Consider the following 25,384-nt stretch of genomic DNA (forward strand, 5'->3'; position numbering starts at 1 on the left):
TCCTTCAATTATGTTAATTAGCAACTGACTGATTGTTTGACACTTGTGCATAAGAGCGTAGATTGAGAAGCCGCCCTGAGGCAGGCAAAGTCCAGAGGATTTTCGTCACCGTGGTCTGCAATTTGGCTGAATATGCTGCTTTTAACTTTCTAAACTGGTAACTTCAATACAATATACACATTAACACATATAATCTTGCTTCTCAATGTCCTGCTGTAGTGCTTAAATTATTCTCCCTATAAAGACCTTTAAGGGGACATAATTATGAAGGAAATAAATTCTGAGGAGTATTAAACATGTTTATTTGCGCTTGCTGAATTAGCATATAAAAGGTTCTATCATGCAGCATCTTTATAAGGCTAGGTCATATATGTGCTGAGACTTTATTAATTACACCATAAATACATCCCAAAGTCATTTTGTTTGGCCAGATCTTTCATTCCTTTATTCATGCTGAACTCACATTGTAAGTAAGTAATAGGAACCATCATGGGCGAACCATGAATCAGGAATCACCAACTGGGGGAGGCAAGCCTCCAGTCCCCCTTCCCTCCCCCCAACCATCAGCCACTTGCCCCAAAGCAGGCAGCCCCAGCACCCCCAGCCCCAGAGTAACAGAAGAGCAGGTGGCACACAGTTGCAGGCCTCTTCTCCCCCAGCCCTGGAGCACCAGGAAGGCAGGCAGCACAGCTGCACCCTCCCCAGTCCCGGATCAATGGGAGAGCAGTGGGAGAATGGGCGGTGCAGCTGCACCCTTCCCAGTAGTGGATCGACAAGAGGGTGGATGGTGCAGCATGAGTTAGAATCACCCCAGAGGGAGACTGGAGCAGCCACACCAATCCGAAACGGGTGTGTGTGTGGCATAGGGGTGGAGTGTGGCCAGGGCATAGCCTCCCCCAGCCTATGCTACCCGCCACCCATGGGAATTGGCCAGTTATGATTATAATTAGGACGGCATGAACTTTGCAGGGTTTGGCTTGTGAATGAGTTTGCCAAATGAATCATGTCATTTGGGCTACGTCTAGACTGCAAGCCTCTTTCGAAAAAGCAAGCCGCCCAGGCAGTCTGGATGCTCTCTTTCGAAAAAGCACAGTTTGCATTACATAGCGCCTTTTTTCGAAAGAGCACTTTCGAAAAAAAGGCGTTATTCCTGTGAAATGAGGAGTATCACCGTCAAAAGAAAAGCCGCGTTCTTTCGATTTAATTTCGAAAGAACACGGCTGTAGTCTAGACGCAGTTGAAGTTTTTTCGAAAAAAAGCTACTTTTTTCGAAAAAACCCTGCAGTCTAGACAGAGCCTTGGGGTTGTAAGGGAACTAATCTCTATGGTTCCCATGCATCATCTAGTTCACAGATGTGTACAGAAACAGAATCATAGGGACCTCAAGAGGCCATCTAGTTCAGCCCCTTGCACTCAAGACAAGGCGAAGTATTATCTAGAGTCTCAAACGCCCAGGCCATGGGCCAGCCCCGGCTGGAGCGATTATGCAGTCCAGTCCAGGACTCCCAGCAGGCCGGGTCTATCAGTTACCAGACCCCAAGCCCTTCCCCTTCCCACTATCAGCCCACTCTCTCACTGCCATAACACCACATCCCCTGAGGACACGGCTTCAGGGATCACCTGTGGGGCGGGTTCTGGGGGCCTGGCAGAGCAGCAGCAGTCATGCCCCCCCATCCACTCACAGCAGTGACAGGAGCAATGGGAGAAGCGGAGTGCACTGGGCCCCCTGGTGCACTCTTCTTCTCTGCAGCTCCTGCTGCAATGGGGAGCATAGTGTGTGTGTACAACCATAGCTGGCTTGCGATGCCAGCCTTCCCTCCCCCGAGCCCTGAAGCTGTGTCCTCAGGGCTGAGCTATGTCAGAAAGGGGTGGAGTTTGGGGGCCAGTAATGGACAGACCCCACCCGGCTGGGAGTCCGGGGCCAGATTGTGCAATTGCTCTAGCCAAGACTGGCCTGCAGCCCAGGAGTTTGAGACCCCTGATCTAGACCATTCCTGAGAGGTGTTTGTCTGACCTTGCTCTTTAAAATAACCAATGATGGAGAATGCACAACCTCCTCGGGCAGAGTGCTTAGCTACTGACAGGATGTTTTCCCTAATATCCAACCTAAGTTATCCTTGTTACAACATAAGACCATTGCTTCTTGTCCGCTTCTCAGAGGTTAAGGAGAACAATTTTTTCTCCCACCTCTTTGTAACAATCTTTTCTGTGATTGAAAACTGTTACAGTATATCTACATTGCATTCCTCTTCCGAGAGAAATGCAAATGCAGACACCCGAAATTGCAAATGAAGCGCGGATTTGAATTTCCCATGTTTCATTTGCATAACTGCGGACTGCCACTTTTCTGGAATAGGGTCTTTCAAGACAACAAACGTGGTTCCCACGGGGTTATTTCGAGAGAAAACCCTTCTTTCGAAATCATCCTTAAACCAGGAGTAAGGATTGTTTCGAAGGAAGGGTTTTCTCTCGAAATAACCCCACGGAGACCGTGTTTGTTCTATCGAAAGACACTATTCCAGAAAAGCGGCAGTCCACGATTATGCAAATGAAGCGTGGGAAATTCAAATCCGCACTTCATTTGCAATTTCGGGTGTCTGTATTTGCATTCCTCTCTCAGAAGAGGAAAGCAATATAGACATACCCTTAGTATTTTCATCTCTGTTATCTCTCTTCCAGATTAAACAAACTCATTTTTTCAATCTTCTCCATAGGTCATGTTCTATAGACCTTTAGTCATTTTTGTTGCTCTTCTCTTGACAGTCTCCAACTTGTCCACATCTTTCCTAACATATGGTGCCCAGAACTGGACACAACACACCAGCTGAGTCTGATCAGTGCAGAGTATAGCGGAAGAATTATGTCACAATGTCTTGCTTACAATGTTTCTGCTAATACATCTCAGAATGCTGTTTGCTTTTTTTTTTTTTTAAACGGAGTTACACTGTTGATTCATATTTATTTGTTGTCTACTGTCACCCACAGATCCCTTTCTGACGTATTTCTTACTAGGCAGTCATTTTCTTTAAGTGTGCAACTGATTATCCCTCCCTAAGTAGAACACTTTGCATTTGCCCTTATTGAATTTCATCCTATTTACTTCAGGCCATTTCTCCAGTTTGTCCCAATCATTTTAAATTTTAATCCTTCCCTCAAAGCACATGCAACCTCTCTCAGCTTGGTATCATCCACAAACCTTATGGCTGTGTCTACACTGGCACCCTTTTCCGGAAAAGGGATGCTAATGAGACACTTCGGAATTGCAAATGCTGCGGGGGATTTAAATATCCCCCGCGGCATTTGCATGAACATGGCTGCCACTTTTTTCCGGCTCGGGGTTTTGCCAGAGAAAAGGGCTTATTTTCCACAAGATCCCGTCTAGACTGGCGCTTTTCTCTGGCAAATATTTAAATCCCCCGCAGCATTTGCAATTCCGAAGTGTCTCATTAGCATCCCTTTTCCGGAAAAGGGTGCCAGTGTAGACACAGCCATAAGGTTTGTGGATGATACCAATCTGAGAGAGGTTGCATGTGCTTTGAGGGAAGGATTAAAATTTAAAATGATTGGGACAAACTGGAGAAATGGCCTGAGGTAAATAGGATGAAATTCAATAAGGGCAAATGCAAAGTATTCTACTTAGGGAGGAATAATCAGTTGCACACTTAAAGATAGGATAACGAGCCTTGTGGATAAGGGAGAAGCGGTGGATGTCATATACCTAGACTTTAGTAAGGCATTTGATACGGTCTCGCATGATATTCTTATTGATAAACTAGGCACATATAACTTAGATAGGGCCACGATAAGGTGGGTGCATAATTGGCTGGATAACCGTAGTCAGAGAGTTGTTGTTAACGGTGCTAAATCCTGCTGGAAAGGGATAACAAGTGGAGTTCCGCAAGGGTCTGTTTTGGGACCTGTACTGTTCAATATCTTCATCAATGATGTAGATATTGGGATAGAGAGTACGCTTATTAAGTTTGCAGATGATACCAAACTGGGTGGCGTTGCAACTTCTTTGGAGGATAGGGACATAATTCAAAATGACCTTAGCAAGTTAGAGAAATGGTCAGAGGTAAACAGGATGAAGTTTAATAAAGAGAAATGCAAAGTGCTCCACTTAGGAAGGAACAATCAGTTCCATACATACAAGATGGGAAGCGACTGTCTAGGAAGGAGCATGGCGGAAAGGGATCTAGGGGTCATAGTGGACCACAAGTTGAATATGAGTCAACAGTGTGATGCTGTTGCAAAAAAAGCAAATATGATTCTAGGTTGTATCAACAGGTGTGTTGTAAGCAAAACTCGTGAAGTCATTCTGCCGCTCTACTCTGCACTAGTTAGGCCTCAGCTGGAGTACTGTGTCCAGTTCTGGGCGCCACATTTCAAGAAAGATGTGGAGAAATTGGAAAGGGTACAGAGAAGAGCGACAAGAATGATTAAAGGTCTAGAGAACTTGACCTATGAAGCCAGGCTTCATGAACTGGGCTTGTTTAGTTTGGAAAAAAGAAGATTAAGGGGGGACATGATAGCGGTTTTCAAATATCTAAAAGGGTGTCACAAGGAGGAAGGAGAAAATTTGTTCCTCTTGGTTTCTGAGGACAGGACAAGGAGTAATGGGCTTAAAGTGCAGCAAGGGAGGTTTAGATTGGACATTAGGAAAAAATTCCTAACTGTCAGGGTGGTCAAATATTGGAATAAATTGCCAAGGGAGGTGATGGAATCTCCCTCTCTGGAGATATTTAAGAACAGGTTAGATAGACATCTGTCAGGAATGGTGTAGATGGAGCTTGGTCCTGCCTTGAGTGCGGGGGGCTGGACTCGATGACCTCTCGAGGTCCCTTCCAGTCCTATGATTCTATGATTCTATGATTAGCATCCCTTTTCCGGAAAAGGGTGCCAATGTAGACACAGCCTGTAAGTGTATGCTCTATGCCATTATCTAAGTCAATATTGAACAGAATCAGACCCAGAAACGATACCTGCAGGACCCCCACACTCTTCCAGCTTCATTGTGAATCACTGGTAACTACTCTCAGAAACAGTTTTCCAGCTAGGTATACACCTCATCTGGGTTGTATTTCCCTAGTTTGTTTATGAAAAAGTCAAGTGAGACAATATCAAAAGCCTTACTAAAGCCAAGATGTAACCATATCTACCAGTTCCCCCTGTTCACAAGGCTCAATATCCTGTCAAAGAAAGCTGTTAGGTTGGTTTGACATGCTCTATTGACAAATCCATGCTGACTGTTACTTATTACCTTATTATCTTCTACCTGATTGCAAATTGATTATTGGCTCCTTTATCTTTTCAAGCCTTTGTTCATTTGTACAAACAAACAAGGACTGTTGATGATTGTTATGTACCTGACTTGCCCGTATGTTTACGTTCCCTTCTTTCAACAACTTTAAGACCACCTCCATGTCTTCATCATTCTCTGCCGATGCCAGGGGTGTGATCATCACTGCTGTGTACCCCGCTTTATTTTGATGGTCCACATCACAAACACCTAAAGATGGGGATGGGAGGGAAGGTCAATTTACAGATAGTACAGAGTTTACAAATATAGCCAAAACACAATACACGACATAGCCAAAACACAATACATTATTTACAGCGAGATAACACTACCTTTGGGGAAATCTTTAGGTCATTTATAGCCAGTTGCATTGTCCCACGACCTTGCTCTTTTAAACTTTTTTTTTAAACGGATCTCATGTTAATGCTGAGAGCTGAAAGCGAGAGGCCTAAAAAGTTGAAGCTATAGCAAAGCCAGTGGTTGATGCTCAAGACTTGAGATACTGATTTTTGCTCTGAGTTCAGTGGCAATCAATTTCAGGTGCATGCAACTCATGCAAACAACACTAAGGATCAGCTCTGGAAACTGTGTGATTACAAAGAAAGTTCTAGAGATCTCAGATGGTCAGAAAAAAGGGAAAGAAGAAAGGAAACATTTGAGGGAAGGAGAGAGAAGGATGGAAGCAAGCTAGCTAGCTAGCATGGTGGAGATACTGAAAGTAAAAAGAAAAGAAGAGTAATAAGAGAAACACTGGAAGAGAAAAGATAATGAAGTAGGGGTATTATAGAGCAGAGAAGCAAGTGAAATAAGAGACAACCCGAGTAGAGAAAGAATTTAATTATAGCAATTGAGCCCACAAAAATAGAAACTAGAGGAAAGAAAAGCAGAAAAAATTAGAAGGAAAATATGGCAAATTGGATATTGATTATTTTCCCAGTGAAATTAATGGGAGCTTTTCTACTGACTTCCCTGAGAGCAGAACTAGCCCTGAGATGATCTGTACACCAGAAAAATGAGTACAATATGGAAAAGAAGAGAGACCCACACTATCATGTATGGAAGGAAGAAAATATAATGCAGAGGTAGAGGGGAAAAGTCAGTAGCTAACATGGACAAGCAAAGCAGAAATAAAAAAGAAGAGAGGGTGTGCGGCCCCTACTGGATGAAGGAGGTAACCTAGTGACAGATGATGTAGGGAAAGCTGAAGTACTCAATGCTTTCCTTGCCTCTGTATTCACGGACAAGGTGGGCTCCCGGACTAATGCGCTAAGTGACGCAAGATGGGATGAAGATGGACAGCCCGTGGTGGGTAAAGAACAGGTTAGGAACTATTTAGAAACTTACACAAATCCATGGGTCTGGACTTAATGCATCCAAGAGTACTGAGGGAGTTGGCAAATGTCATTCAGGAGCCTTTGGCCATTATCTTTGAAAAGTCGTGGAGGTCGGGAGAAATCCCGGATGATTGGGAAAAGGCAAATGTAGTGCCCATCTTCAAAAAAAGGAAGAAGGACGATCCAGGGAACTATAGGCCGGTCAGTCTTACCTCGGTTCCTGGAAAAATCATGGAAGAGATCCTTAAGGAATCCATTTTGCAGCACTTGGAAGAGAGGAAAGTGATTAGGAGTAGTCAGCATGGATTCACAAAGGAAAGTCGTGCCTGACCAATCCGATTAGCTTCTATGATGAGGTAACTAGCTCTGTGGACATGGGAAAGTCAGTGGATGTGATATACCTTGACTTTAGCAAGGCTTTTGATACGGTCTCCCACAATATTCTTGCCAGCAAGTTAAGGGAATGTGAATTGGATAAATGGACGGTAAGATGGATAGAAAGATGGCTAGAAGGCCGGGCTCAGCGGGTAGTGATCAATGGCTCGATGTCAGGATGGCGGTCGGTTTCTAGCGGAGTGCCCCAAAGTTCGGTTCTAGGACCGGTTTTGTTCAATATCTTTATTAATGACCTGGATGAGGGGATGGATTGCACCCTCAGCAAGTTTGCAGATGACACTAAGCTAGGGGGAGAGGTAGATACGCTTGAGGGCAGAGATAGGGTCCAGAGTGGCTTAGACAAATTGGAGGATTGGGCCACAAGAAATCTGATGAGGTTCAGCAAGGACAAGTGCAGAGTCCTGCACTTGAGATGGAAGAATCCCAAGCATTGTTACTGGCTGGGGACTGTCGAAGCAAAGACTTTACTCAGTTTTAGACGGCTAAACAAACAGCTTTATTGATCAGTAAAGTCAAGTGAGCCAAACGTGGTCCCAGCAGAGCCGGGCCCAGTAAGGCTGGCTAATACAATCAATCCTAGTATCTTTATACCCTTAACCAAACAGTCTGACGTCAGGGCATCCAATTACAGAAATCATCAATTAAATTAGGAAAAACAAAGCCTTATCAACAAGATGGTGGACAGGTACGAGGGAGTACCTCTCCTGTCTGAACCAGCCCAATTAACACATTCCAATAGCCTGTCTTGTAGGCCTCTTCTCACATAGTGACAGAAAGTTCACTCTGGTCTATGTGCAAGAGGGAAAAGCTGAAATAGTTTCTGTTATACAAGATGGCTTCTAGTTAAATATGAAAGGGTTTCTACAGTTTCTACGGGACCAACCAGCTAAGTAGTAGTTCTGCAGAAAAGGACCCGGGGGTTACAGTGGATGAAAAGCTGGATATGAATCAACAGTGTGACCTTGTAGCCAAGAAGGCTAATGGCATATTAGGTTGCATTAAGAGGAGCATTGCCAGCAGATCCAGAGATGTGATTATTCCCCTTTATTCGGCTCTGGTGAGGCCACATCTGGAGTATTGTGTCCAGTTCTGGGCCCCCCACTAAAAAAGGATGTGGAAGCATTGGAGAGGGCCCAGTGGAGGGCAACCAAAATGATTAGGGGGTTGGAGCATATGACCTATGAGGAGAGGCTGAGGGACTTGGGTCTATTTAGTCTGCAGAAGCGAAGAGTGAGGGGGGATTTGATAGCAGCCTTCAACTTCCTGAAGGGAGGTTCCAAAGAGGCTGGAGAAAGGCTGTTCTCAGTAGTGACAGATGGCAGAACAAGGAGCAATGGTCTCAAGTTGTGGTGGGAGAGGTCCAGGTTGGATATTAGGAAAAACTATTTCACTAGGAGGGTGGTCAAGCACTGGAATGGGTTACCTAGGGAAGTAGTGGAGTCTCTATCCCTAGAGGTGTTAAAGTCTCGGCTTGACAAAGCCCTGGCTGGGTTGATTTAGTTGGGATTGGTCCTGCCTAGAGCAGGGGGCTGGACTTGATGACCTTCTGAGGTCTCTTCCAGCTCTATGGTTCTATGATTCTATGATTCTAAGAAAAGCAGAGTATCAATATGAAAAGATGTGAGTATTACTTAAAATTTAAGAGATGACTGTAGCAGTTCTAATTCAGGCTGGAATGACCAATTGCTTGGTCAGTGCCCTAACAAAGGAGTTGTGTTTTGAGGCAAGTCCATGAGTGAATTAGGAACTGCTCCTGCTCCCAGTAAAAAAATAAAAAAATAAGCAAATATTCTATTGATTTCAATTGGCATTAAGTCCCTAATTACCTTTAAGGAACTGGGCCCAAATGATTTCAAGTCTGAGTAAACTGGCTGTAAATACAGAGTCCTTGGATGTTACATATTGCTCAGATACTTGGAATTTTGTTCCTAAGCAGTTTGAACAAAATGGCACTCTCCTAATGCCATCATTGCTTTGCTTTGTATGGGTGAAATTTGCCCTTGTGCAACAGGCCAGTTTCAGATCTATGAACCCTTGTTTAAGTTCTCAGAATAGGACCTAAGTGGTACAGCAGAGGAATGAATTTTACCCAATGTGCATCCTAAATCTGATCTTCTTAGGTTGCTCCTGTAATTAAGTTTTACTAATGTCAACATTACGGGGCAAATATAGCTATAGAACAACAGGCTGGATTCTGACCCTTTGCTTGCACAGCTTCAGGAAACTTGCCAGCCATGGATCTAGATTGGTAGTCATGAAATGCTAACCTGAAAGACCACAGCTTGCTTTTCACAGGGGCTGTGTCTAGACTGGCCAGTTTTTCCAGAAAATCAGCTGCTTTTCCAGAAAAACTTGCCAGCTGACTACACTGGCCGCTTAAATTTCTGCAAAAGCACTGACTTCCTACTGTAAGAAATCAGTGCTTCTTGTGGAAATACTATTTTGCTCCCGTTCAGGTAAAAGTCCCTTTTGCACAAAGCTTTTGCGCAAAAGGGCCAGTGTAGACAGCTCAGATTTGATTTGTGCAAAAAAGCTCCGATCGTGAAAATGGCTATCGGGGCTTTTTTGCGGAAAAGCGCGTCTAGTTTGGCACAGACGCTTTTCCGCAAAAAGTGCTTTTGCGGAAAAGCGTCCGTGCCAATCTAGACGCTCTGTTCCAAAAATGCTTTTATCGGAAAACTTTTCCGTTAAAAGCATTTCCGGAAAATCATGCCAATCTAGATGCAGCCATGATGTTTTAGGCTGAATTTGTAAGGGTAGGCAGTTGGAGAAATCTTTTGGTCTGTAAACTAAGCAGTTTTGGTATCTGATTGGGAGCTAAACTGGACCTTTCATGTTGCTTTGGTATAGGGGGACCAGATGTCCCAGTATTAGGGGCTTTGTCTTTTATAGGACCCTATTATCAATTCCCATAGACCTTATCACCCCATCCCAATTTCTCAGCCTTGCTATCTTGTAACCCTATTTTGGGGCGTGAACAAATTTGTTTCAAAATGGGAATGAACATTCATAGTAAATGTGTTTCAGTAGTTGCTCTAAATAGAGGCAGCATGCAAACTGTTCTATTCTAATTCTGACCCTTTTATTCACTTGACAAGTCTCCATTCATTTTGTATACAACAAATAGGCTAATTTCATTCAAGAAATACATCACTCCTAGAGTTCCCGGGTGTGCTGTTATATTCTCAGCCTTCTTGTTGACTGTGTCTAAACATTTAAATATTCCCCTTTGAACTTAGTTGCCTTGGGGTATTTTCTAAAAGACTAGCACAAACTTCTCTCAATATTCTGGGGTTGTGCTGGGAAGTTTGTTAAACAATTGGCTTATAGATATGTATGATAATATGCCATTTCCCTAACATTTAACAGATTGTCTTCCCAACCAAGAAAGGCAAAAAGCTTCTTTATTCTGTCTGGAAACTGCCTGCATTTTATCTGATAAAATCTTAGCTGGAAGTTTAATTCTTTGCAGTATGAGCTGAAAGTTCAAGAGTTGAGAATGCAGTTCTTGCTGCTGAGCTAGAGGCCACTGTTAGAATCAAAGGGTCTGCTCTTGCAGACATGAAGTGCTGGACACCCTGTGACTAGCTCCACTGAAATAAGCAATAGGGGGGCAAATATTTCAATGTATTTAAGTGTCTGAAGATGCAGATAGACATAGAGTGGGGTTTTAGTGAGAGCTAAATGCCTAGATGCTTTTGAAAGCCCCACTGGGTGTCTATCTGCATCTTCAGGCATCTAAATATATTTAAAAATCTAGGGCAGGGTTGGGAAAATTTTTTGGGCCAGGGGCCACTATCCCACAGAAAAATCATTTGGGGGCCACACACAAGTGAGAAACAAAAACAAACAAACAAAACACCCCTCACTGACATGGTCCCTGACTGAGGAGAAAGATGCTCCCCACATTCCCCTTGCACATCAGAGCCTGGTAGAGTTTGTGCACTCCCGCTCTGCAGTGGAGAGGCTGGAGCACCAGCAAGGGCTCCCCAATGTTAGGAGGGAGTCCTGAGCCTTGGGGCCAGATCAAAGCAAGCTTGGCGGCTGCATCTGACCCCCGGACCTAAGGTTCCTCACTCATGATCTATGGACCCAATCCAACCCCAACTGAAGCCTATGAAAAGACAATCACTGACTTCAATGTTGCTAGCTCAGCCACATGGTGGGTAGTAAGTTTTCCAGGATTGGGCTCTAAAACCATGAACAACTTTTTAAATCTGAAAAAGACATTTGATGTAATTATGTGAAAAAAATTGCAAGTACCAACCTTTCCCTCCCAACCAAGGAAAAAAACACACGCACACAAGAAAGCATTAGTTCCCACCTGTCTCTAGTAGAAGTTTCACAATCAGAAAGTTTGAATGAGAAACACTGTAATGAAGAGCTGTGTTTCCATTTCCATCCGCCAAGTTTATGATCATCTTCAGTAGCTGGGGATGAATTGCTTTGAATTCTTTGAGATACGCTGCAACAACCTCAGGACTGGAAGATTTCCTACTTGAGACTCGGAACCACTCTTGACAGACAGTGTTTAAGATGTGTCTCTAAAACACCAACATTTCACAGTCACTTTCAGGACCTGACTTTTCACTTAGCTGCAATGATGCTTTTGCGCATTTCCCTACCATAGGTTTGGTCTCGGTTGGTGTTTTTACTTTGTGGCTGGTAAAGAAAACTCTTCATTTATTGACAGAATTAAAACAAAATCTTTAAAAATAGATGTAGATTATAACTGGCTTTTTAGTTTGTTTGTTTTTAATTGAAAAGTGGTTATCCTAAAGGGGATTAAAATGATTAGTTCTGTATATGAATACAGTAATATGGGTTCTTTGCCACATGAAAATTTTTTTTCAAGGGCAAGTTATCATTAGATTTTATTTAAAATAAATCTGAGCTAATCTTCTATATTCTGTTTTATGTGCCAACTAGAACAACTATATTATTTTTAAACATGTCTATACCAGTCTATCATCTGTATTAAATTATTTAACCAACTTCTATTTGACTATCGCTAGTAATAATAATAACAATAATAAATAATTTTCCTAAATACTCTATAAATCCATGTCTAAACTGGTGGGCTGTACTATGCACCAGCCCTATACCTGGTGCAACCCACACATCTACTGCATGTGGTTCAGTGTCTCAGGTAGTGGCAATTAGACCACTTACAGAGAAAGAGAAAATGAGTTTGCTCTACAGCGTTAGCTGACTTAGCTCAAGCTGTAGAGGCTGACGGAGTCAGAGATCCCAGGTTTGGGTCTGCCTGTCAGTATTACACAGGCATGTTTTTTGTGTCTTTCCTCTAGTACATCTGTGCTGTCCATAATTGGTTGGTATGATAGGAGGAGCTGTGCCAGAGTTCTGCAAATTCCCAACCCCTAGGTGCCCACTAGGGCTGTGTCCAGACTCCATGCCTCCTTCGACGGAGGCATGTAGATTAGCCACATCGGAAGAGGGAAATGAAGCCGCGATTAAAATAATCGCGGCTTCATTTAAATTTAAATGGCTGCCCCGATCTGCCGATCAGCTGTTTGTCGGCAGATCGGGAGAGTCTGGACGCGATGCCCCGACAAAGAAGCCTTTCTTCATCGACACAGGTAAGCCTCGTGAAACCAGGTTTACCTGTGTCGATGAAGAAAGGCTTCTTTGTCGGGGCATCGCGTCCAGACTCTCCCGATCTGCCGACAAACAGCTGATCGGCAGATCGGGGCAGCCATTTAAATTTAAATGAAGCCGCGATTATTTTAATCGCGGCTTCATTTCCCTCTTCCGATGTGGCTAATCTACATGCCTCCGTCGAAGGAGGCATGGAGTCTGGACACAGCCTAGCTGTGGAGGCTGCATCTCCCCAGTTTTACTACCTGCGATGTGGTGATAGCTGGCATGGGCAGCCTTATTGACCTGTGAAGGACAGTAGGATGGGGTAAAACACTGACCTCAACTCTATGTGTACAGAGCAAACAAAGAGCAGCTGGATTTCACAAGCATAGCGAAGAAATTCTTGAGCGTTACATGTGTCTCCTCTAAGAGATTCTGCTTTTGTATGCAAAAAAAGGATTCAGCATTCAGTGTTCCCATTAGGTACTCTCCTGTGTAGAAATTTTCACCATTCTACTTTAAAAAAATTCTTAATAAGCAAAAGCTAATGAAGCATTGTTGTCTTTCTCCTGACCCGCCCACAGTCAGTCTATTTGCTGTGTTTCTCTGAGACTCTGTTTACAGGCAGTATCTATAATCACATTTTTGCAAGGGATACCTGTGTCTTCTCACCCTACCCCTGCCTAGAGATCCATTACGCTGCCTTTGCCCTACCTGCAGCCGCTTGGCTAAATAGAGAGGATGAGAAGACGGGGCAATTTCCCCCCCTTCTCCAATGCTCTGCTTGTTAAAGTTAGTACCAGATTCCCTTGCATGGAAATCTGCTTGATGCAGCAGAATGGGGGAGCAGAGCATCCTGGAAGCCTCCTCATTCGGCACCCAGCACTGCTTCAGCTTATGGCCTGGCCTAGGTTGGAGAAATCTAGTTCCCATTTGTATTTTGGCAATGTTGAAGAATGTTTTGCTGCATGACCCAGCATGTGCTTAGTATGCAGGATGGGGTTATGGCAGTTTTTTGTGATTTTATTCCCCTTGCAGTCAAAGCAGGGAAAGATTATGTAAAGGGAGGGATTTTTGTCAGTCAAGCCCAGTTGAACAGAGAAAGCATAGAAAGTTTTCTCCCTTTTTCTATAGGCCATGAATCTAAAACCGAACCTTGGGCTGGTTTTTACTTTCAAAACCAAAACTGGACAACAGACATTACTTTCACCCACCTTTCCTTATAAAGCTGCCCATGGCTTGCTACAGTAACTCTGCAAAGCATTGTCTGGATGGGCTAAACCAGTGATAGGCATCCTAGGCTACTGGGTGGGTCACATGAGTGGCTCTCCTTCATCTGAATGGGCTGCAAGACTGTCATAACCAGGATCGTCTCCCAGGATAGGGTAGTTTTACTAACTGCACTTGTGTGCCTAGAATTTGCGGAGTGTGATGACTAGGGTTACCAGGTAGACCCCACCCAAAATACCAGACATACTTGATTGTGGGGTGGGGGAGGAACCGGCCGGGAGAGGGGCAGGGCTGGCCAGGAGGAAGGGGGGCAGGAGGCAAGGCTGGCAGGGGCTGCAGGGCTGGCTGGGAGGAAGGGGGTGGGAGGTGGGGCTGTAGGGCTTGCTGGGAGGAAGGGGGGGCGGGAGACGGGGCTGTCCTGGAGGGGGGGTAAGGGGCGGCGGTGCTGGCCGGGAGGAAGGGGGGGTAGGAAGCAGAGCTGGAGGGAGATCGGGGGCTGGAGGGGCTGGACGGGAGGAGGGGGGCTAGAGGAAGGGGGGCAGGAAGCAGAGCTTGCAGGGGTGGGGGTGCAGCCACTGGCCAGAGCTGGAGGCCAACAGGCTGCGCTCCCGGCAGGCACTCCCTCTAGTTGCTAGCAGAAGCCGGGTGGGGGCGGGGAGAATGGCTGGGAGCCACTCCCTCCGCCCGGCTTCTGCACGTAACCAGAGGCTCCCAGCTGGGAGGCGGGGCCGCGATTGGTGCTGGGAGCCTCTGGTTGCGTGCAGAAGCCGGGCAGGGGGAGTGGCTGGGAGTTCCAGCCACTCCCCACCCCGCCTGGCTATTGCACGCAACCATGGGGCTCCCAGCACCAATCACGACCCCGCCTCCCAGTCACTCCCCTGTCCCCGCCAGGCTTCCGTCCAGCACCCAGCTGGAAATTCAGAAAATACCAGACATTGCACGTGTCTGGTATTTTCTGAAATTTTCTACCCAACAGAGGGCGCAAATACCAACTGTCCGGTAGAAAACCAGACACCTGGCAACCTTAGTGATGACTAAACCATAGCAGCTCTTTGACAGGATACAGAGGGAGCGCAGGTTCTCACAGTCAATGTTGTATGCAATCAGCACACACTTCACTTCACTTGCCCTTGCTTTACGTGTGTGCCATTGTAGTAATACTGGTAGGAATAAAACTTAGCAGGTGGAAACCAGCAGAATCTGGCAACCCTGCATATTGCAAAATGTCTTTCAGGCCACACATAGCGCTCCAATGGGCCACACGTTGCCTGCAGGCCACAGGCAGCCCACCACTAATCTAAACACTACAGAGTGGCTGCATTTTAAATTCGACTGAAAAATACCAATACCAAATATTTGTCATTGGTGGTCCTTATTTCTGAAAGGTGTTTGCTCAACAACAGGCAACCATCAAGAAAATCTTCTGAGGGTTTGCATCTAAAAAGGAAAACACTCATAAATCCATTGTAAGAGAGAACTAGCATGATCTGAACTGGAAGGATAACTTGCAGATAAAGTCTGTGGCTGAGTCTAGACTGGCATGATTTTGCGGAAATACTTTTAACTGAAAAGTTTTTCCGTTAAAAGTATTTCCGCAAAAGAGCGTCTAGATTGGCACAGATGCTTTTGCACAAAAGCATCCACGCCCAGTATAGATGCGCTTTCGCGCAAGAAATCTCCAATGGCCATTTTGGCCGTCGGGCTTTCTTGCACAAAAAATTAAGGTGCCTGTCTACACTGGCCCTCTTGCCCAAGTATTCTTGCGCAAGAGGGCTTATCCCTGAGCAGGAGCATCAAAGTATTTGCACAAGAAGCACTGAATTCTTACATTAGAACGTCAGTGCTCTTCCGCAAATTCAAGCAGCCAGTGTAGACAGCTGGCAAGTTTTTGTGCAAAAGCAGTTGCTTTTGCGCAAAATCTAGCCAGTCTAGATGCACCCAGTATCTTTAGGCCCCAATGCTGCAAACAATTATTCATGTTTTTACCTGACTTTGTGGGCATAAAGTTAAGCATATGCATAAGAGTATATAGGACCAGAGCCATAGATAATACACTTAACATAGGCAACCAAATGTCTTTTATATTTGCAATCACCACTTTCAAAAAAATTCATGGAAAATCAATTTTATTCTTGGATCTTATAAGAAATCCACTATAGCAAAAATTGAATGTCTGTTAGGACAGAATTAGAAAATGAGAAATTTTAGATTTTGCATGAATGTGAAGAAAATATATAGCTGTTTAAAGCCTGATCAAGTGCTCCCATCGGTCAATGGATTTTTTTTCATTGACTTCAACTGATGTTGCATCTTGCCCTAAACCAATACATGACAGGTTGTGATGATGAGTGGACAGCTCCAACTCAAAACCCCTTATGGAACACAAAGAGCAGTGTATGATACAGAAATTCCTGTTATGATGATTTTTCACAATATGAATATGCTAATCTAATATCCAAGTATGCAGTTTGAAAATTGGCACATATGACAAATGTGCAATTGTAACATGCTTTTTGCAAAGAAAAATGTAAGGACCGAAAGCTCTGGTTTAGTAATTTTAATTTCAGTTATTTTTCCATGAAAAGCACGGATCTCTCTAAAAATTTTAATTAAATGAGAAGTTAAGACAAAGCCATGGGTCCAGCAACATTATCCTACTGTATCTGCATCATTATGATAACCTAGCCACACAGGTACTCCATGACTCAGAATCAGTCACATATATTGCTTCTTTCTTTCAAAACAATATTACAGGTTGAACCCCTGTAGTCCAGCACCCTCAGGATCTGACCAGTGCCGAACCAGAGAATTTGCTGAACCACAGGAAGTCAGTATTGCCTATCAGCATTACCAACACTTCTACTGCTTACTGGCCTCTTAGAAGACAATTAGGGGTAAATTAGAGCAAAATAACAACACAGAACACTGAGAGCCAGGACTGGTGGTTGTAAACAAACTTTATGGGACAGCAGGAAACTTGGCCATACACATAAGTGGACATCCAGCTAACTGAAATCATGTTGAACCATGGATGTTGCCGGACCAGAGAGTGCCGGACTAGAGATGTTCAACCTGTAATAACTTGGCTGTTAACAGAATGGCTGCAGTCATTCACTGAAACGTGGAACCAAAAATTACAATTTGCCATTATTCATTATTCAGTGTTGCCAATATGGTACATTAACCTGTTTATCTGATTACCTGTCTGTCTTGTGTGGAGTGCTAGCCATTGTTATTTCTTCTACTTCCTGTGGCTCATTGTCTTCATGTCTAGTGCACTGGGAGACTCCAGTTGAGGCATGTGTGTTTTCACTGGCAGCTTTCACCTGTCTGTGCTCAAAGGTGTCATACTTCCTCTCCATCTCGCTGTCAGAATTTCCTTCTGAAGAGCCGTCTTCACCGCTTGTGTCTTCACTTGACGTCGTTTCATAACTAATTGAGGACACCAGATATTATTCACTTTTCCTTCCCCCTTAGCAATTCTAGGGCCTATGCCAATACCCATTGAAGACACCCACTGACTCCAATGAGCCTGGGGTGAGGCCCCTAGTGACATGCATGTTAGACACAGTAAAACTAATGTCAATATAAGAGATTGGCACCAAACCAAAACCTTAGCTCCAGGCCCAAACTTTGAGGTTCAAACCTATTATTCAGAAACTCTAGGTTCTATTTCTAATCTTTAAATTAATGGAGATTGCCTATCTCCTAGAGCTGAAAGGGACCTTGAAAGGTCATTGAGTCCAGTCCCCCACCTTCACAGCAGGACCAAGTACCATCCCTGACAAATTTTTGCCCCAAAGGGCCTCCGCAAGGATTGAACTCACAACCCTGGATTCAATACTCAAACCACTGAGCTATCCCTCCCCCTTGTTTCCCAGGCCAGTAGAAGTGCTGTAGAATCATAGGGTTGGAAGAGACCTCCTGAGGCAGTCTCATCAAGTCCAACCCCCTGTCCAAAAGCAGGACCAACCCCAGCTAAATCATCCCAGCCAGGGCTTTGTCAAGCCAGGACTTAAAAACCTCTAGGGATGGAGATCCCACCACCTTCCTAGGTAACATTTGCTGCTAAAATTAGGGATAAGGAATATCTTTCTATAGAGAACTCTACCCTGCCTAATTTAAGAGTAATGGTGTTAATAGGTTACATACACGTGGCGCCTTTTACTTCAAAGTATCCTAACATGTTTCACAGATTGAAGCTTGGTTTCTGATATCTTTACTTATATTCAGTGCCACCTCACTCCATAAGTAATCCCATTGATTTTAGTGACTGCCTGTGAAACTCAGCATCAGCAGCATCTCAGCCACTGAACTGTAGTGACTTCTGGAGTAAATGGCACCACATATAAGTGCAGGGAGGGAGAAAACTTCACATACATGTCCATGCCCACTAATGTGAAAATGTAAATTTTTCAGCATAAATAAAAGCAGCGGAGGAAGTCTTTAACTAAGTCATGCTATTGGCATTTTTTGTAATTGTGCCTTAGGTGATCCCTTTTTTAAAACAGTTATAATACTCAGCTATCACTCACACACACCTTTTCATAGGTAAGATGTAAATTAGAACTCCTAGGTTTATAAACAGGGACTGAAGTGTTTCCACATTTATGTATTTTGTGGGTGCAACTTAAGAAGCTATTTTTGAAAACTTGGCCCATGGTGACATTATTAATGCATTGGACACTTCTAATTATAGTATATTTCATTTGCAGTTCATTTGAACAAATTATCCGATTATTGCCACTGTTGGAAGCAAAAAGCCTGAAGAACAGTTGGTAGATCTCAGCACATATCTGAAAATAACAATATTCTCTTCATAGTTTGATTCTACTTTGCACTTATAAGGCCCATGAGATAACACTGCTATTAGATAAGGATTCATAACTATAAACATTCATCTATTAAATATACAACGTTATAATTTAAATCTTTAAGAGCATGGCTTTTGATAATTGTCTAATTAAGCAGCAACTCTCCCCATAACTGATCTTTAATTTATCTCGCTAAGGTGACAATTTGCATACATACAAATTTTTATATCCCTTCTAGAGCAACCCCAATGCATCCCTTCATTAATTTTATTCATTTGCAAAGGAGCGCTTACTTTTAAGTGCTCCTGAAAGCTTCCGGGGGCTGATACTGGAAACTGGTGTCAACTGATCAACAGAACAGGTGGCAAAGAGGGAAGATTCCATCAAGCTGCCCCAACAATGTGCCACAGACCTTGCCCAGAAAGACCATTTCTAGGGTAAGATGACATTCTGTCTCCATTCAATCCTTGGCCTCTCTGTTGAGATGTTAATTTATACCGACTTGAGAGGTTCACAAGAAACTCAGCTAAGTTCATCAATGCATTCCTCTTAAGATGGTCATGAATTTTGCTAAGTGCAAATTAGATTAGATCATGGTGTAATGGAAAATTTCCATATTCCTATTTCTATCTCATATATTCATGGGCCCTCTAATAATGTAGAATCAGAATCCCTGTGACTCTTCTAATCTAGTTATCCTCAAAACATCCCTTGCAGGTAGGAAAGTACTATTCCCATTTTATAGTTGCAGAACTGAGACTGACCAACTGACTTGCTCAAGAGCACAAAAGAAATCTATGACAGTGCAGAGAATTAAACCTGGATGCCTCAGGTCCCAACTGAATGGCTCAATAGTTAGACCATCCTTCCTTTAACTACCTGACTCCTCTGCTAGTGTAGTGCTTCATCCTTCTCTCACCGCAATCAACTGAAGAACTCTCCAGTTACTTGAGCAGGAATTGGATCTGACTCCAAGTTTACAAGCAGATAATAACGAAAAGGTATTCCATTTGCTGGTCTCTGTTTAGTTCTTAGTGAACAAGCATCCACATAATCCCCCACTTTGTTGGATGTCATTATAGAGAGACCAAGGACAGAATAGGCTCAGAACTCCTAGGCCGATACTGAGGCACTTTTGCTGGCAGGGTGTGGCAGTTTGCAATATAGCTGCTTGTGCAATACAGACGTGTTACAAGGCCCATTGAAATTAATGGAAAGGTTCCCATTGACTGTGAGGATTTGGAGCAAGCCCTATATGACTTGTGTGAAGAGGACTTCAGACTTCAAGGATGTCAGTCCAGTACCATTCATCATTGCTGTAAAGAACTGATGTCTCAGTCCTTCCCATCAGGGTTTACTACAAAGTTATCAATATTAGATTGAAGGAAGGAATAAAAGAAGTGACATTGCAAAAGGCCTTTTAATTAAAGATGAGGGAGAAATCTTATTTCCTAAGAGAGACAGATGAGGATAATATGGGGAAAAAACAGTTTTATCATCTTAACTGATGCTTACCCACCATTTACCCCAACAAACTGAAGATTCTTTTTGGTCCCATTACCTCCTGCATGGAAACCATAACCTTTCTTTTTCATGATTGATTTAAGACTTGTGGTTGGAGAGATTTCTAGCAAAATACAAAATCACAGATTAAGGAAGTATTTATGTTATAACTGTTGATTAGCAGTTTCCAATTTATTGTATAACAAACTACAGACCATAAGCACAATTATGTCACACTTATCTAGGTATCTTGTCTTTACTGCAAAGTTATCAATATTAGATTGAAGAAGGGATAAAAGGTTACCTTATTAATAGATCCCTGCAATTCCACAGATATCCACTTTCTATCCATGGCTCATTTTTGTGAATACAGATGTGGATACAAATTTTTTTATCTAATACAGATGTGGATACAAATTTGTAGATATCCGCTTTATATCCATGGGTATCTGTGGAGCTGGATACGGATATTCATGGATCATTTTTGCAGATGCAGATGAGGATACCAATTTTGTATCCATGCAGGGCTCTATTTATGAAGGACCTTATAGAACTGTAGAGACAGCTATCTATGGTCTAAAGATGGGCTGCAACCATTAAAATTGGACAGAGATCTGAAACACATCTATAAATGATTGATAAGTAGCTGAATGTTATCCTAATATACTGTACATATGCTTACTGGTATAATATTGTTCCACAACACCTTAACTAGGTCTTTTTGCACTTTGGATATTGATGTTGTCATTGAAATTCATGCATCGTGTCCTAGGTAAAACTGTTAGTGTCAGCCTCCTATAACTACAAAAATGAATTACTGCACCAGAATTCACATGCTCTCATATTATATTACTTGAAAATAGAGAGCTTGGACTCTGTTACACTAAGACCCCCTTACACTGTCTGGCAGCGTAGAGCAGACTTAATGTAAATGAGGATCAGGCCCCAAAAGAATAAAATAGCCTCCTTTGAGGTAGACTATTCATTTTAAAATGCCATGATTGAGATCCTGGTGTGAACTGGCTTTGTTCCATTGAAGTTAATACTGGTTTACACCAGGTAAGGATCTGACCCTGTGAGCACTAATGAAGTTCAGCATCATAAAACCCAGTTAAGAAAAGTGATGAGCAGCTTTACTTGATAGATCAGTCCCTCTCAGTAGCAAAAGGGAACTTTTGAGACGTTTGTGTACATAATTCAGGTCTTGCACCATGCTATATGGATTATGCCTCTCATCTATACTTGAAGACACACAACAAGCCTGTTTCTGATCTCACTGACACTGGCTCTACTTCAATGTAACACGACTGACTTCAGCAGAGTTACTCCTGATTGATGCAGGTGCATGTGAGAAGAGAATCAGCCAGGATACTTTTAGACTATTTACCCAACTGCTGATACTGTGTGTTCGAATTCTCCTTATCTGATGGTGCGTGGGTAGTATAGGCAGACAAAAGCAAGTTTAAGGAATTAACTATCTGATTCTGGATGGAGCTAAGCTTTGATGCTGGCTGTTTAATAGCACTTGCTAACTCTGGATATCCATGCTCCAAGCACATCCACTGCTCTTGCAAAAGCTCCTGGATTTTTTTAACATATTGGCCTATGGGGTCATTTGCAGAGGAATCTTGTTGTTCTGTATGGTTTTCCTCCTCAATCAGATCTTGCTTTACACCCTCTGCAAAAACTGGTTTATTTCCCCCTGGTTTATTTCCATTCGAGTCAGCTTTTCCTGTTCTTGAACAGCTCTCTCCAATTGGAGAGCTAGCAGCACAAGACTGTCTATCATAGCTGTTTCTTTGATTTTGACAGTCCTTGTTGATTTGCTCATCTATCTTCAACTCAGTGAAGCATGGTATAAAGACAGGAGGCTCAGTGTTGGTTCCAGTTCCTTTCTGTTTGCCAAGAGATGCAGCCTGTTTCTCACTGACACCAGTGTGAACATCTACAAACCCCTGATCTCTGTGAACAGGGATTCTTCTTAACTCCTTAACCTGCAAGTTCACATTGTCCACTCCATAGGTACCACACCCTACAGATTCTGTGGCAATTGGAATATTAACATTGATGCACTTGTCATAGGCCTCCTTAACTGTATTTGCTTGCATGTGTTCAGTGTTCACTGCAGCATCATGGTATTTCAGGGCATTTCCATCCTGCTTGGATGGTTCTGTGTCTTTGGTGTTTTCCTGACAAAGTTTCTCTTCCAGTTGAGCTTTGGAGCTTGCCAGTATTTTAATGCTTCTTTCCTTTGCCTTGATCTCACTATCCTGCTGCTTCAGCAGGACTCTGATCTGCTCGAGTTCCTCTGTTTTGCTATGGAGTTGCTCCTCCAGAGCAGCGATCTGTTGTTTCAGTGATGTGATCCTGCTAGGTTCTACCGTGTCACAAAGCAAAGGTTCACGATCTAAGTTTTCCTCCTTTGCTCTTGTCCAAATGCTGCTAACATCAGCCTTCTCTGGCACACTTGGCATGATCTCATGTATGTTTAATTCTATTTCTTCATGGTTCTCATTTTCATGCATGAGCTTGGGGGCATTTAGTGAGATAGAGTCATCCTGGACTAATTCAGGACATGTATTTGTCTCTGGTGCATAGCATTCCTCTCCTCCACTCTCAGTAACCAGGAGCAGCTCTTGAGCTGTGGAAGGCTGGCTTTGACGTGGAGATTGGATTTGCATGCTCCCCTTAGGAAGCCCTGCTGGCTGGCGATCCAGCTCTGGGATGGCTTTCCCTTGTGGTCCCGGAGCCTGCTCATTTTTCTGGGACACCTTTGTGATTTGCTCTTGCACATTCCTTGGCTCTGTGGGAAAATTTACTGTGAGACTATCAGAATAGTAGGAATCCAGTGACTCCTTTGCAGGGTTAAAGAGAATTTCTGTGGAGCTCCCTCCCTCGGGAGCCTGAGAAAGTGCTGCGAGATGGGAGCACTCATTTTCCTCTTCTGAACTTTTACTTGGTAGCAGTTTGGCTGGCATACTGGATGCCCTTAACAGCTGTGGCCTCCCTCTACAGCTGCCAGACTCCTCTTCATGGTGGATGATCTCTCTTTGTCTGACTGTCTCTGCTAAAAGGGCCTTTTTTCTGTAACTTAGCTCCTCTGCCGTTGAAGGTGATGGTGAGTCATAAGACGTGATAAGACAGGTGGTGTCTTCTGCTGGTAGCGATGCCTTCCTCTGTGCAAACGAACAGGTTGCAGTCCAGCTCTTATGAGGGGAGGAAGCACATACCCGGGATCCATTCGCAGGCAGGCTGAAATTCCGAGGCAGTGTGCTGAACTTCGGCTGCTTGGCCTTCCGGTGAATGTGAACCCTTTTAATGGTGTTTCCTTTTTCAATGTCATCCACATATTTAAGAAAGTCCAGGTCTAAATGGAAGCCATATGGTGTTTCCACAGAATAAGGGAGACTTCTGGGTTGATCTCTGTCCTCAGCAGGCTTTGATGGCTGATCGCCAGCTAAAATGAAATGAGACATTAAATTTAAATAAATAAATAATATTAAAAAAAATCCAGCCATCCTTGTGTAACCCACACACCTAGTGGGTGTGGTTCACTGTCCCATGTAGTGTCACTTAGATCACTTACAGCAGAAAGATAAGAACAAGGTCACTCTACAGCCTAAGCTGAGAGCCAGCTGGCTTTATAGCTCAAGCTGTAGAACAGGGCTACTCAACATGTAGCCTGCAGGCCGCATGCGTGGTTTGGGTTTACGTGGGGCTCAACACGCGGCCTGTGGGTGGGATCCTTTGAACATGGCCTCCACGGGGAACATGCTCCACAGTGGTGAGGCATCTCCCAGGCAGGGTGAGCACTGAAAGATGCAAGTGCACAGGCTGGTTGGAACAGACAATTTTAGGGTGTCAACATTTCTAGCCCCCAGGGAGGAGGTGCCGAGAGTGCCTGGGCATTGTGGGAAGTGCTTTGTAGTCATGCTTATTAGTGTGAAAGAAGCTATTTGCATATATTTGCATATATTTTTGCATGTATATGCACCCACACTTAAGTTGCAGCCCTCAGCATGTGCTGTGCGGGGGCTTCCAAAGTTGAGTAGCCCTGCTGTAGAGGCTCCTACACTAAGCTCCAGAGGTCCCAGGTGGAAGTGGGCCCTCTGGAGCTTAGTGCAGGAACCTCTACAGCTTGAGTGATAAAGCCAGCTGGCTCTCAGCTTAGGCTGTAGAGCTCACTCATTCTTGCAATGTGTGGGCATTGATCTTGTCCTCTGGGGTAAGTTAGAGCAGTCCAAAGGCTGTTCTAATTTTCAGCATCTACCAATAACCTCAAAGCACCAATTACAGCAGCTGCCAGTGATCCCTGGGACCCAGGGAAGACTCCCTCTTCTTCACAGTGCTGTGATGATCAGAGGGGGGTAGGTTGGCATAGAAGCCACGGAGCCCTTTGCCACTGGAACATGACCCAACCCACCATGCTACAATGATCCTCCTGTGCGATGTAAAGCTGCCTTCAGGGTTGCTTTGTGCTGGTAACACAGCAAAGGCAGCTGCAGCCCAACTAAGAATCTGGGCCCTCATCTGTATGCTGAAATGCCGACGATGTTGTGAGGCTGCCTTCCTAAATCATTATGCAGTTAGCCTTCCTCTGCAAGGGAGAAGGAATGATTTGCAGTTTGTCATTTGTAAGCTAATGTCGAGTCTGATTAGAGAGAGAGCCACAGAGCAACACATGCAAATGTATAATCTTGTTTTCTGGAGCTGACTCATGTAATTGTTGCACTGGAATTTGCTAAATCATTATTTTAATTGGCAATTATGTAAATTGCAGGTTTGGTAGGCAGAGCTACAAATTTTTCTAAGTATTAAAAAGTTGCCTGATGCATAATAAATCCTAATTCTAATGTATAAGGAATCCAGCTAGAAACCAGACAGTGGAAACTATCCAGGACAGTTACATTTGGGGGCTGTTGCTGATGAGGCAGAGACACGTTGCATGGCCCAGTTGTCACTCTGGTTGTCCTGTGAACATAAAGAATATCTCTAAAAGGCAGGGTTGACATTTTCGGTAGTGACTGGTGATCTGGGGTGTCTCACAGTTTGGGGGTCCAACTTGAGGCACCTTAAAGACATTCCAAATTAGGCCCTGAAAAAATGAGGCATCCAGAATCACTACTTGCTTTTGAAAACCTTGGCCAAGAGCCCTAGGCTTGTACAGCACAAGGGGTTGGCCCAGATAGGGCTAACCTGTACAGCTT

General features: G+C 43.8%; 1 protein-coding gene across 3 annotated transcripts in view; it reads right to left on the reverse strand.

The window, feature by feature from the left end:
- Positions 1-25,384, reverse strand: part of KANK4 (KN motif and ankyrin repeat domains 4) — a 111,023-nt gene that overhangs the window by 9,349 nt on the left and 76,290 nt on the right. For all 3 annotated transcript variants that reach the window (XM_075936144.1, XM_075936143.1, XM_075936145.1), the window contains 6 exons: positions 21,565-23,634; positions 20,190-20,301; positions 17,062-17,292; positions 15,210-15,297; positions 11,354-11,573; positions 5,367-5,509 (listed from right to left, as the gene is read on the reverse strand). In XM_075936144.1, coding sequence (XP_075792259.1) covers positions 5,367-5,509; positions 11,354-11,573; positions 15,210-15,297; positions 17,062-17,292; positions 20,190-20,301; positions 21,565-23,634 — 2,864 coding nt within the window. The remainder of the gene's footprint in view (positions 1-5,366; positions 5,510-11,353; positions 11,574-15,209; positions 15,298-17,061; positions 17,293-20,189; positions 20,302-21,564; positions 23,635-25,384) is intronic.

The sequence above is a fragment of the Pelodiscus sinensis genome, chromosome 9 (assembly GCF_049634645.1).
Source record: "Pelodiscus sinensis isolate JC-2024 chromosome 9, ASM4963464v1, whole genome shotgun sequence".
Classification (NCBI taxonomy): Eukaryota; Metazoa; Chordata; order Testudines; family Trionychidae; genus Pelodiscus; species Pelodiscus sinensis.